Consider the following 13,838-nt stretch of genomic DNA (forward strand, 5'->3'; position numbering starts at 1 on the left):
CAGACAGAGCATTCGTCTGCAGCTTCATCTTGCCTTGTTCTTTCTTTTTACAGTTGCTCCATGAACAAGGAGTTCTCTCAGAAATGGGTCAAGGCACTTTGAAGTACTCTTGGCCTTGGCGTATTTGCAATTACCAAAGCAGAACATTGCCAGATGCCTTGAAATCGATAGGATGACAACCTCCAAGCAGCTCTTGTTTGCTCCTCCTCGGGGGAACACTGAACCTGGTCAGCTTCCAAAAAAAGGCCCAATATGGGTGGGCACAAAGCTTAGCATTTTCCATCTTGAAAAGAAAAAGGTGGACTTGCTGATAAAGCCAAGACATCTGCATTCAGCATGACTTAACTCTGCCAATACAGGACTCAGAGGGTTGCTCACTATTTATTATTATTTTGTGTTCTGCAGATGGAAGTAATGTCTAAAACGCACTGGTTGTTTTCCAAACACAGCAAAGATTCAGGCCTTTCACCACTGAGTATGCAATTCCAAAAGACATGCCCTAGTCTCCATCTGATACTAACTAAGAGAGCTTTATGTTCAATACACGGTCCAAACTATTATCTGTAACTAGATCTGATCCATAACAGGGAGTCACCTCTCCTTTACCTTTCAATGACCCTACAGCAGCGCGAGCTTTGATGATGACGACTTATAAAGAAGAAACAGGTAAGCCTGTTTCTCCTTTCTGTCTTCCAATGGTTTTCTATGCTGTTCCTTAACATCAGGATCTTTTCTTTCAGTTGAATCATAAGGCCTGCAAATTTAACCAGTTCAAAGCCTGCAGTGATGGTGATGCTTTCCTCAAAATTATCCGGATAAGCAGCCAAAAAGCCAGAATTGTCAAACTAACTGAAACCTTGTCATGCATTTTATGCCTTCAAATGAGAAACAAAGGTCTTTCTATGGACTGACTAGCTAAAATTTTGGTACCTGGACAGGTTTACACTGTGACTCCTTTACCATTACAGTATTTCTGTATGGTTAATATAATAGATTAGGATGAATGTACTCAGATTTTTAAGCTAAGCAGGTGATGATTCAGTGGCTACACACTTGTATCTCACAAGTGTGGCATCTCTGTAGATGCCAATGTCCTTGTACCTGCAGATGCAGGAGACATCTATCCCCACGCTGAGGGCTGGCATTAGGCATACGCATCACTTACAATCCAAATCCAGGTCTGATCTGTGGAGTTTAAACTGGTTTGAAGAATACAATGGCTGTTAGAACAGGGTAGAATTTAGCTACTATTGCACTTTCATGGGTCAAACACCCAGAGCAACAGAGGTACCAAAGTCCTGCTGAAACTCATGGGAATTAGGGACACAATCAGAGATAAATTTCTGGATCTGGTGCATTTCCTTTAACAATGATAAATACCATGCTGTCAACACTAACTTGATTTCAAATTAGTGCAACAGGGGCAAGTCAGCACAGACATACAGAACCAGATCTTCAGCTGGAGTTCCCACTTGGCTGGCTGCAAGGACACATGTGAGAAATCACAGAATTCTCAGAGTTGGAAGGGACCTCTAGAGATCATCTAGTCCAACTCCCCTGCTAAAGCAGGATTTCCTAGAGCACTTTACTCGGGACTGCATCCAGGCAGGTCTTGTGAAGATCTCCAGAGAAGGGGACTCCATGACCTCCCTGGGCAGCCTGTTCCAGTGCTCTATCACCCTCACCGTAAAGAAGCTTCTCCTCATATTTAAATGGAACTTCCTATGTTCGAGCTTGTGCCCGTTGCCCCTTGTCCTATCACTGGAAACCACTGAAAAGTGTCCAGCTCCATCATCCTTCAACCCAACCTTTAGGTACTTGTAAACATAGATAAGGTCTCCCCTCAGCCTCCTCTTCTCCAGGCTAAAGAGCCCCAGCTCTTTGAGCCTTTCCTCATAAGGGAGATGCTCCAATCCCTTAATCATCTTAGTTGCCCTACACTGGACTCTCTCCAGTAGTTCCCTGTCTCTCTTGAACCGGGGAGCCCAGAACTGGACACAGTATTCCAGTTGTGGCCTCACCAGTGCAGAGTAGAGAGGGAGAATGACCTCCCTTGACCTACTGGCCACACTCTTCCCTATGCAGCCCAGGATCCCATTGGCCCTCTTGGCAACAAGGGCACATTGCTGGCTCATGGAAAGTTTGCTATCCACCAGGACTCCCAGATCCTTCTCCTCAGTAGTGCTTTCCAGAAGATCCACCCCTAACCTATATTGGTGCCTGGCGTTCTTCCTCCCCAGGTGCAGGATCCTACATTTGCCCTTGTTGAACCTCATTAGGTTCTTCTCTGCCCAGCTCTCCAGCCTGTTCAGGTCACGCTGGATGGCGGCACAGCCCTCTGGAGTGTCAGCCAGCCCTCCCAGTTTGGTATCATCAGCGAACTTGCTGAGGATACACTCTGTCCCCTCGTCCAGGTCATTGATGAATATGTTGAACAGGACTGGGCCGAGTATTGACCCCTGGGGGACACCGCTGGTTACAGGCCTCCAACTCGACCCTGCTCCATTAATTACAACCCTCTGAGTTCTGTCACACAGCCAGCTCTCAATCCACCTCATGATGGAGGTGGATTGAGATGCAGCATCTGAAAAAAACTGCATGGAGGTGGACACAGCAGAACAGGACCATTGCCCATACATACGTGGAAACTTTAGTTCCTTGTAGCTGGAGAAGCCTATCTGCACCCACGTGAGCCTCAAGCCAGCACTCAAAGCCCTTGAGTTCTTGGCTCCTGGCAATGCTAATGCCAGGGCTGAAATTACAGCACTTACTGAAAATACAGGAGGGTCCTGGAAGTGGTCCTAAAGCAGGACCAGAGGATGTGAAGGGCTGTGGAGGAGTGTGTGAACAAATGCATATGTGTGCTGGCCACGGGTGAAAAATAAGAGGTTTCTAAATGGAAATGTGCACCCTGGGGCTGGCTGATGGAAGCTGCGACCTGAGTTGTGCTACTCTCTTTAAGGTCAGCTGTATTGTACCTGCACAGGCCTGGGGAGAGGGGGTGGGGGGGCACTTGTGAAGCACTGTCACACTTAGGTCCCGCAATGCTAATATCGTGTCTGTGTGTGATAGCTGTAGTGAAAGACTTACTGGTAGCAAGTGCCGGTCCTTTATTGCTTGCCTCTTTTGACTGCGGATTGCAGGGAAGGGAGGAAAGGGGGGAGCCACCACAGCGATGGGGCCTTGGACTTTTTGCTGTCTGTTATCACCTCGGCTTCGATGTTCTGTTTTGGAGGAGAAAGAATACATGGGTCTTTTAGAGTGTTAAAAACATATAAAGATCTCTAGTAACAGCACAACAAAGACAAACAGGATGTAGACTCCAAAGATGAAGGTCCTCCTCTTCCCCACTGACCGGTACCTATGATCCCTGTTGCAACTGAAGGAGAGAAGCACTTACTGGACATCCAAGCCCCTGCAAGAGCAACACTCATACAACACACCCCAGTGCGTGCACGGAAGCTGAATTCTCCCCAAATGGGATTTATACCCTTTATCTCAAGTGACAAAGGAGCTACCTTCTAGGTGCTTGGGACCCGAGGCCTGATTCCTAATGGGAACCTGCAGCTCCTGTTGCCTTGAAACATTGAGATGCAGTAATGCCTGCACTCTACCCATATAAAATATAGCCCTCTGAGGGGAAAGAAGGAAACACAGCCCCAGGCAGGATTTCCTTCCCTGGCTGCATGGCAGCATCACATCTTGAGCGTTGGCTTGGTATCATGAAGGCTGTTGCAGTGGCAGCTCTGTGTCCTGGCATGGAGGAGATCATCCTGAAAAAGTCAAGATCTCTCCACCCCAGGCCCAGAGGAGTCTTCCTTCACCTTGGGCTCAGTCCCAAGTCTCTGAAAGCTTCCAAGTGAATGGGAGAATGCTCATGGACTTCCCATCTCTAATTTTAGGTGACAGTCACATAGTTACTGTTTGCATAGAGTGCTGCTAGAAGGGGATGATTCACCTGATGCATGTAGCTACAGTCCATCCAACAACGTTTGCTGCTAGCATAGCTGTTTTCTGATCTAATGTTTAGTTTTAATTATTCCTGGTTAAATAGATAGAGATAATGAAATTCTGATAGAAGAAATAGTTCAGATGCAATAAACATGTTGAGGGTGAATTTCCGATTATAATTTCACTCCAATATATGCAGTTATTTGCAAAATAAAATAAAGCAGCACATTCTAAAATGCCTGATGAACCTGCACAGCTGCTGGTGAACAGGGAGGATGGGAAGTTGCCAAAACTGAGATTTGTAACTTTAAAATGATGAGGCATTTTCTGACAGTTGCCTTACCACACTGCTGTCAGGATTTCTCCTGCCCACAAGATGGCAGGCAGAGATCAGCCTGGTCCTGGGACAATTGCAAAGCAGAGCTGCCGAGAACAGTGTAGCCAACTTCTGCTCTACTCCAACACTATTGTGATTGAAATTTGGCTGTATCGCTCTTTGCAGTGCTATGAAGACACACTGCACCCACAGTGTGTTCCTGAGCTAAAATCTGCAGAGAGGGTCAAATACAGTAATTAATTGGAACATTTTATCCAGCTAACATGCTCTGCAGATTCAAGTAATCGATTATTATTATAACATGGTAACAATAATAAATGAGCAAAGCAATGATAGCTGTTGGTGTGAAACACTTCCAACACAGGAGGCTGCTGCTGAACATTTTAAGGGTGACCTGCATGGATTTTCTCCCTCCTTATGGCGCAGAAGAAAGATCGGCTTCTTTGCCTACTTTTACTTGCTTCCTGGTAAGCGTTTTCCCTTGGTTAGGTTCCCAGTGAAAACAGACCTTTCTCCATCTTTTGCCTTCCCTGTACTGTGCTGTTGTAGGACCATCCAGATGTTTTCACCTAGTAAATTCCCTTTATGGCAGGGATCCAGGAGCCTGATTAAGACCTTGATTGCTCCCACTCCCTCCTTGTGTCTTGTGATCCGGTTTTGAGGCTACAGGTCTCCCATTTGTTAGGCAATGTCAGAAGGTGTTCCCTATCCTGGGGAGGGGACACCTGCCCCGCCCTTCCAAGCTGTCCAGGGTATCACCTGGCTTTCAGCTGCCATCCTTGAAGGATGCAGATCTCCTCTGGTATCGTGCTTGGAAACCCCATGCAGACAGCTCAGTTTCTGTGGAGACTCTGTAATACCACTGGGCTCCAGTTTCAGCCCTCAGGAAGTTAAATCTTATCTGTCCTGGACCTGAGGCATTGTTTAACATCTGTTTAGTGGAGGGAGACAAGACGGCCTTGCTGGAACACTCAGTGCCTCCACCCTTTTGGGGTCAGTGCACGGATTTGCTCACACAATTCAGACATATCCACTTTAATAGAAAAACATATAAACAAAGAATGTAAAAAGAAAGAGTAAAAAGTCCTTTTCAGCTCTACTCTAGTAATCATAAACAAGCTGAAGAGGGCATAAGTCTTTTCTACTGCTAGAATGACATCCTCAGGTTTATTTCTTCGTCTGAGTACTTAAGTCCCAGTGGAGACCAGCGCCCACAGCCCTGTGCCTGAGCACCCCGCTGCTGCCTGGAGGGGACCATGGTGAGGCATCATGTGCGGGGAGATGGAGATGGAGCCAGAGCATGTGCGGGCACCTACCTCTGCGCAAGGCTCGCAGGTGCTGCTTGGCGTGGTGGTGCAGCTCCTCCACACAAGGTGGTCTGGTGGAAGGGAGGAAGATGTTTCTTTGCTGATGCCAAGGTGCTCGGTAATAGACACTCAGTTTGCTCTCTGCATCCAGGTTGGAGACAGCTGTAGGATAAAAATAGAGTGCAAGGTAAGACTCCTAGCCTCTCTTACATCAACCTAGCCGAAAAGCAAAGGCTCTCGCTTGGAAGAGCGGCACCAAGAACGAGCACTGGGGATGTTACAGCCCCTCTCCTCCCACCAAATAACAGTGAACATTATCTTCTCCATGTTTCCCTACCATGTTATACCACTTCCCATTTAGACAATGCCCTTTTGCCAGGTTGGAAGTGGCTCTATAGAGGCAAGTAGGTGCAAGGCTACTATATTGGTGTTAAACGTATGGACTGAAGGGACAGTCGTTTTATAAATAGCAAAATGAAAGCACAAGGAAGCTACGCAACCTTCCCACAGGAACGTTTTGAACAAGGACAGAAGGAGGAATGGGTCTCCCATTTACCCATTCTCCTGCCAATATGATCTTTCACTACACCATGTTACACATGACTGTTTCTGACACAGGTTACTAGCTCATTGCCTTCCAGTGTATAATGACTGAGGTTAACTGCCTGCTCTGCTCAGTGACTTTAACTGTCACCCATCAAAAGAGGTCCCCTTAATAGACAGGGACTTCTGAGGGACAGGAAAACTTCAGTTCCTCTACAGAGAAATTCCACAAGTCTGTCCCTGAAAGTTACAGGATCCAAGTCCACTAAATTGGATTGCCAGAACTGCAACCATTGCCAGGTTCTGCACTTGGGCCACAATAACCCCAAGCAGCGCTACAGGCTTGGGGAAGTGTGGCTGGAAAGCTGCCTGGAAGAAAGAGACCTGGGGGTTCTAATTGACAAGCGGCTGAATATGAGCCGGCAGTGTGCCCAGGTGGCCAAGAAAGCCAACGGCATCCTGGCTTGTATTAGAAATAGTGTGACCAGCAGAAGTAGGGAGGTGATTGTGCCCCTGTACTCAGCACTGGTGAGGCCACACCTCGAGTATTGTGTCCAGTTTTGGGCACCTCAATACAAGAGAGATATCGAGGTGCTGGAGCGAGTGCAGAGGAGGGCAACAAAGCTGGTGAAGGGCCTGGAAGACAAATCATATGAAGAGCGGTTGAAGGAGCTGGGACTGTTTGGTATGAGGAGGAGGAGGCTGAGGGGAGACCTCATCACTCTCTACAACTACTTGAAAGGACACTGTAGAGAGGTTGGTGCTGGTCTCTTCGCACAGGTAATTAATGACAGAACAAGAGGGAATGGCTTCAAGCTCCAGCAGGGTAGGTTTAGACTGAACATTAGGAAAGAATTTTTCACAGAAAGAGTGGTCGGGCATTGGAATAGGCTGCCCAGGGAGGTGGTTGAGTCACCATCCCTGGATGTGTTTAAGAGACGTTTAGATGTGGTGTTGGGGGATATGATATAGGGAAGAACTTTGTAGTGTAGGGTAGATGGTTGGATTCGATGATCCCAAGGGTCTCTTCCAACCTGGATGATTCTATGATTCTATGATTCTAAAGGTTAGAGAGAATATTTCAGGAGTGCCAGGACCCAGGGAAGATGTGCCCAACTCCAGCATATGCAGTAGCTAGCTTTCCAAGGTCCAAAGCAAGAGAGGAGGGCCATGGGGGATGCCAGCGCTATGTCCTGGCTGGCTGCATGGAGCATGCTTGTCCCACCTGTGCTCAGCAGCCCACATAATGCAGCAGAGCATGTGGCATGTCCTCAACTCTAGCATTGGCCTTGCTTGTTCTTCTGCAGGCATCAATAGAAACAGCCATCTCCTCTTGTAATGCCAAGGAGCCTCCTCAGCTGTTTTGCTCACAGGAAAACACAGCACGATGCAGGCAGGCTCCCTCATGCACAGGAGGAAGGGTGGTGGAGGTACCTCCTGGGGTTCCCTTCCCAGCAAGCCAAACAGCCAGTGTGCCTCGGGTTGGTCCCCCCTACTGGCCACAGGCTCCTCTCCTTTGCTCTCATCTCTTTTAAACAGGGCAGTACCCCTGGCCCTGTTCTCCCTCCCATTTCTTCTCTCTGGCAGGAGAGCCTGGAGGAGCTGCCATGAGCAGAGCAGAGGTGGCTTCAATGTCAACACAGTCCTGTGCAACACTGATGACCAGAACCCTCTTCTGCAAAGAACATTACCAGTGATTTGTAACTATGTTAGTGGCCCAGCCTGTGTGCCAGCCCCCTTCTCCAGCCTTCATCTTGCCCACTGAGATGATGAGTATTTTGCGTCCAGGGCCTCCCCTTGCATTGCTTTTACCACTCCAGGCAAGCACAGTCCCCAGCCCTTGCCCAGTAGGGCCCTCGCCACTCTCACAAGAGAAGAAGGGACACATCGCTGTTGTGGGACACCACCAAGGGTGAGGCCAGGCCAGAGAAAGGGGTTGGGAGCAGGAGGTCCACAGCAGTATGTTGTCTCCAGCCAAGGAATTAGCACGTTTCGGGGCTCCCATTTACTTTCCATGCTTTTGCACTCTCCAACCTGCAGGAGAAGTTGCGCTTTTTTGAGGAGGGGGTTCAATGCAACGTGTCAGAGACCTGCTCTCTGGTGGAGATGCTTTGCTCTTGATGGTTTTGTTGCTTTCTTTAATGCAAAACAACATTCACTCAGGCTGAAGGCATACCAGTGTTTTGTAGAAAGAAACTGGGAAAGTACAGTAGGCGAAGAAGAAGGAGTGAGCAGACACAAGGGGAGAAACCCAAGAACCATGCTACCATGTGCATGATGCTGGCAGATTTTATCAGTTTCCTTGATAAGAAAAAAACCCAGTTCACAAAATTTTATGCGTGTCATGATGGAAGTGGTAGTATAATATGGTGATAGACCTGCTGAAGTTCAGGTTGTCAGAGCTTCAGCACCACTGAAGGGACCCTGAACTCTGTGTCCAGTAGGCAGCCTTGCTTTGCCTCTCCGTGGATTTTTGCAGGTGGGCTTTCACTCAGTTTACAGCATGTTCACAGTGCTGCTCCATGCAACTGGCCATGGTGTCAGTGCAAGGAATGGCACCAAAGTGAGAAAAAAATGATTGATATGGAGGGGTTTGCAGGATGACGGTAAGCTGTAGGTGTTTGTTCATCATGAGGATTTACTAATTAAATTTTCAACATTGCAATTGCATGATGTTGCCAAATCGCAAGCAGAGCTTTTGATGGCTTGTCTGTCTGCCACCACTGCAGTAGGTGAATATCTCACTAGCGTGAGCTGATTTTTATATTTCTTTTACCCCTTGAGGGTAAGGAAGCACTATGTCTATTTTACAGACAAGGTACCGAGACACAAAGCAACTTGCCCCGATCGTGTTCTGAGCCACACTGCCTCCGTGGGAAGCTCATCTTGGGACAAAAGTTTGTAAGAGATAGTAATGATACCCCACCCATTCTTTATATTGCTGAGGATATGTGATATTCATGATCATAAATTGTACCCTGGAGGCTAATGAAACGGCAGGCACAAGCAGTTCCTTCCTACTCCCAGAAAAAAACTGTCTAGACTGCAGCTCTAGTAGTTGTCTGTGACAGAACTCAGCAAGTGAGTGCAAAGTTTTACCTACTTATGAAATGTTCAGACATTTCATTAGACAAGACTAAATTTTGCTGCAAAAATTAACTTGTAGAAAGCTCTTCTGGCTTTGGCAGCAGTGTTTTACAAATAAGAAGAGCAGGAGTTGGGTTAATATACTTTGTGTGAGACTTAAAAGTGATACCAAGCTAATACAATTCTGCTACACGCTTGCTGATGTAGACACACATTGCTGTTCAGAGATAAAAAACAGCATGACCCCTTAGCCATCCAAGAAGCCTCCCGTAGCCGGCAAACCTGGCAGAGCTGCGCATAGTGCTGTACCAGAAGAAAAATAAAGCACAAATACATTGCTTATCTTCAAATGATAGGGCACTAAGAAGCTTACAGTACCCTGTGCCATGGCCCCAGCCAGCGCACATCCATATCTTCTTGCCTTTCCCTGCAGGAACTCTGATTCACCATGTCAGGGAATATGCCCCACTGACACCAAGAAAGCAGAAATATTGCACAACACACACAACTGAACAGTCCTTTAAAATACTCCAAAGACAGAGTGGGTTTTCTAGGCGGTTCAGAATAGAAACTAAAAGAGCTGGCAAAAAAGCCACGAGGGGATGAATGTTCTCAGCCTGCGGCAGGGGAGAAGCTCAGAGGGAGGGAGAAGTGCTGGATAGGGTAGAGGACAATGCTGGCCCAAGGACAAATAAGTATAAACCCGCCATGAATGCAATTAGGCTGGATGTTTGAAGAGCAGCAAAGCTCTGGAAAAACCTCCCGGAAAAGGGGAAAGAGAGGGAAGAAGCTCACTGGTAAATGAGTGAGCCCGCATTGTTTTTGAAGGGAATTACCAGATGGGATTGCCTGCCAAAAGAGGGACCGCTTCCACTTCATTCCTTGCACATTGTCCTTTGCACATGTCCTTCCATGTCCTTTGCACACTGCCTGTGCTCCTGCAATAGCATCTCACCTGGCCCCAGCTCTTTAGGCATGGGCCCCTGGGAGCTGGGCACCATTGCTTGGAGCTAAAGCCAGAGGATGCAACTGCAGGAGTGGACCATGAGCTTTCATGACCACCGAACGTCTAATTTCCTGCACAGCGTTGAATTTCTTACCTCCACTAAAAGAAAAAAAGCCAACCCTGTGGCAAGGTAATTCATCAGTCAAAGACCACTGTACTGACAACCAGAACTCCTGCTCAGTCAAAGCTTCACCATATGCTTCTGCGAAGAGCTTGGGTTAAATATTAAGACTGTCTATGCATTGGTTCTGTAACATGGGGATAAGGTATCTCTTTCAGCCAGCCCTTCCTTTCACTTGGTATTTTACACTGCAGGCTGTTTTTACAACGCCAAGCCTGCGCGTGGCTGTAGCCCCTCAGCATCATCATAATATGCATAATAAATAAAGCAATACAGAAACTGTAAAGCCACAGTCTTTAAATTATTAACAGCTGGACACCACAGTGAATGAGAAAAAAAGCCTGTACAGATATAGGAAATGCTGCATTTCAGGCATCAGATATAGATTGTTAATATATTTTTAGCGTGCGCTTAGATCAATTTAGAATATACAAGTGAATCACATAAACTACCATGTTCATTTCATTCCTGAGTTAAAGTAATTGTTTTGTCTTGTGGGATGACAAAACGACAAGAGACCATTTAAATGGATTCTCCATTACATTCTGTGGATCCATTAACGTTGGCTGGTTTCCTGACAACCAAAGTCAAACAGACATACGCTAATGGCTGTTCTCATGAGAAGATTTTTGAAGGTTTCCAAATAGCTGTTTTATCCAAGTTGATCATATTTATCATTTATAGACCCTTCTCATCTTCTCATCCTCCCTCCGTTAGGAAAGCAGAAAAAGGATCCTGCCGTAGCAGAGCTGGATGTGGATGCTTGAAGGTTGTGCGGCTTTAGTGCACTCAGGCGTGGTTGTTCTAATAATAACACCACAAAGGCCAAGCAAGAAAGATTTCTGCTCTATTTATTTGATAGAGCCAGGGGTTTCCCCCCCCCAACTCCTTCTGCTTCTCTAGACACTTGCCTCCCCCCTCCCTTGCTCCTTCTGTTTCTCAACTTTCTATGATTGCTTTCTGTATTATAGTTGCCATTAGGTGTCAGGGTGGGGGTGGGGGGTGGAGGTTTGTGGGGGCGGAGATAATTTCTTATGTTTCTTGGTTCAAAGAGAGAATACGATTTGGTGTAAGGTGTGAAAAAGTGTGCAGCCTGGGGAGGATTTGAGCAGCGAGTGAGGAAGGTTCCTACATGCTAAGGGGCAGAGTCCAGAGCTGTCACACCGTGAACTCCTGTACAAGTCAAGTCAAACCGTCGGCTGCCGAGTCCTTATTAAAGTACCTGGCTTCCAAAAGACAAAACCCACAATTAAAAAGGATCAGACTAGTGACTAAGCCTATTCCAGAGCCAAATTACTCTTATGAGAGGCTCTAAGGACCCAACCCCTTTGCAGGAGGCAGAGGAGCTGGGGGCTGTGCACCCAGGGAAACTCCGCGGCTTCTCCCCCTGGCGCCACAGGGATGCAGGATGCTCTTGAAGGCTGCTGTGGCCAGCAGCACCATGCCAGGCTCTTCTTGGAAGCCCCTCTTCTCCAGGGTTAAGGTGGTTAATTTGTCATTTTAGCAAATGTCATTTTTTCCAGTCATTTTAGGTAAAAATGGTGACTTTTTTCTTGTGTGATTCAATGTCATAAGAAAGCTGAATGTTTACCCAGCTTCGCATAAATAGGCCGGCAGCAGAGTTCAACCTGATCAAACTATTCCACCCCTACTGCCCAGGTCAGCAGTGAGTTACTGTCTCCTAAATTTGTGTGCAAAACATCACAAGAAAATGAATTCTGCGGAATACCAGATTATCTCAAAGACTAGGCAGTCCGGCAACACATCCAACTTCATCATGCGTTTTAGTGCATAAATGTTTCATTGAGGCAAGTGCTGACTCTGATATGAATTTTATTTATAGCCCTGCATGTCTCAAATGTATGCTTCCCCTAAGTACTCGCGTCTCCACTGTGACACCCAGGGGGCTTAAGCCTACAAGGCTGGTAAAAATCTACAGTGGCTTCTCCGCTGTACATGTCCCACATTTTGTGCAATGCATCAGCAAGCTCAGTACTTTCAAAGCAGCTCCCTCTGTGCTGCTGCTCCACAGTGATGGCACATTGGGTACCGGGGCTCACCCAGCAAGGACACAGGAGCCTGGAGCTCCTCAGAGCTGGGACAGTCGCTCTCCTTTGTACAGCTGTGCTTGCTCCCAACCCCACATGCACCCAGACATTTCCTCCAGTCTTGACCTGTTTGCCAATGGCAAACCCCACCAACTGGAATGGCAAATAGCTATTTGGATCACCTACCTTCCCATCTCATCTTTATCAAGAATTGAAAAATGCCCATGCAAAGGGAGAGGGTTGGCAGGGCTGCTGCTCCTTGCAAAGGATCTTGCTACTGGCTCTTCAGCATTTGTCACCCCGCTGAACAACGGCAACCTCACCATAACTTCAGCCACTGTACCTACAAGCATGGGCATGCACACAACTTCCTTCACACCTCTAGATAAAAAATTTCAAGTGACTGCAGCAAGAAACTCAGACAAACCCTGATGCCCCTGGGAACCCGGTTCACCCTGGCAGGAGGAAGGATGCCATGCTCTTTCCCCACCAAGGGGAAGGGGTAATTTCTCTCCATGTCAGTGCCAGAGGAATGCCTGACAGTGATAGCTTTATCTTCTGAAGCTCTTTTGCCAGGCGAGGGACATGAGATAATAGGAATGGGACAGGCGCCTCAGCACCGTGGGGGCTGCTGAAGACCCTGCCTGTGCTTCCCTGTCCTTCTCTTCCCCTGCAGGCTGGTGTGCAGTCCAGCTCCCGCGGGAGACATGAGAGCTGAGGCAGGTGCTACCTAGGCCTTGAGAGAGCTTTCTAAGCACACTTCTCACATAAGGCAAGAGATCTCTCAGTGAAATAGTAAACTGCACACCAAAGCCCCTGTCTTCTCTTCCTCGCCACTCCTGTGCATCTTTGGGATTTGTTCAGGATCTGGATGGGATTCCTCTAGCCTTGGTTATATCTTTTGTTCCTGCTTTCCTGGTGCACTCTGACATTCTTGAGGGCACTATTCAGTGTGGACATTTCCCTTTCAGTCTTCACAGCACCCACTGTCACAGGGCTGTGGGTGACTGACACCCCATTTTGGGTGGTCTGCTCCCTGGTTACTTCTCCTGGGAAGTGACTAGGAAACATGGCTGGTAATGGCTCTCTGCAGTGTTATGTCTTGTTATTGCTATTATCAGGGCAGAAACCCAAATGATTTCTCAGGATTTTTTGTCCTGTGCAACCTGAATCCAGGATGGATGTGAGGAGCAAACTCCAGCCAGCGGCACAGGCCCTGAGACATGCCTTGGGTGACCACTCTGGACCTCAAGCCTGGATCACCACATCTGCCCCGCCACCGGCACTCGCGCGTGCAAATCAAAGCCAGCACAACTCTGTCTACACGGGCTGCAGCTGCCCTCTGGAAAAACAGGAGGGGAGACATAACAAAACGAATTAAGCCTTTAGCTACGTGTGGGCAACAACATGAGCACGATTATTATTCTGGTCTGCGTTC

The 13,838-nt window shown here is 47.5% G+C and overlaps 1 protein-coding gene across 1 annotated transcript in view; it reads right to left on the bottom strand.

The window, feature by feature from the left end:
• The window catches only part of NHS (NHS actin remodeling regulator), a 261,239-nt gene that overhangs the window by 19,378 nt on the left and 228,023 nt on the right, over positions 1-13,838 (bottom strand). The window contains exons 2-3 of the mRNA XM_074148513.1: positions 5,605-5,757; positions 3,091-3,224 (exon numbers count right to left, since the gene is read on the bottom strand). Of these exons, the coding sequence (XP_074004614.1) occupies positions 3,091-3,224; positions 5,605-5,757 (287 nt within the window). The remainder of the gene's footprint in view (positions 1-3,090; positions 3,225-5,604; positions 5,758-13,838) is intronic.

Source organism: Numenius arquata, chromosome 1, assembly GCF_964106895.1.
Source record: "Numenius arquata chromosome 1, bNumArq3.hap1.1, whole genome shotgun sequence".
NCBI classification, from domain to species: domain Eukaryota; kingdom Metazoa; phylum Chordata; class Aves; order Charadriiformes; family Scolopacidae; genus Numenius; species Numenius arquata.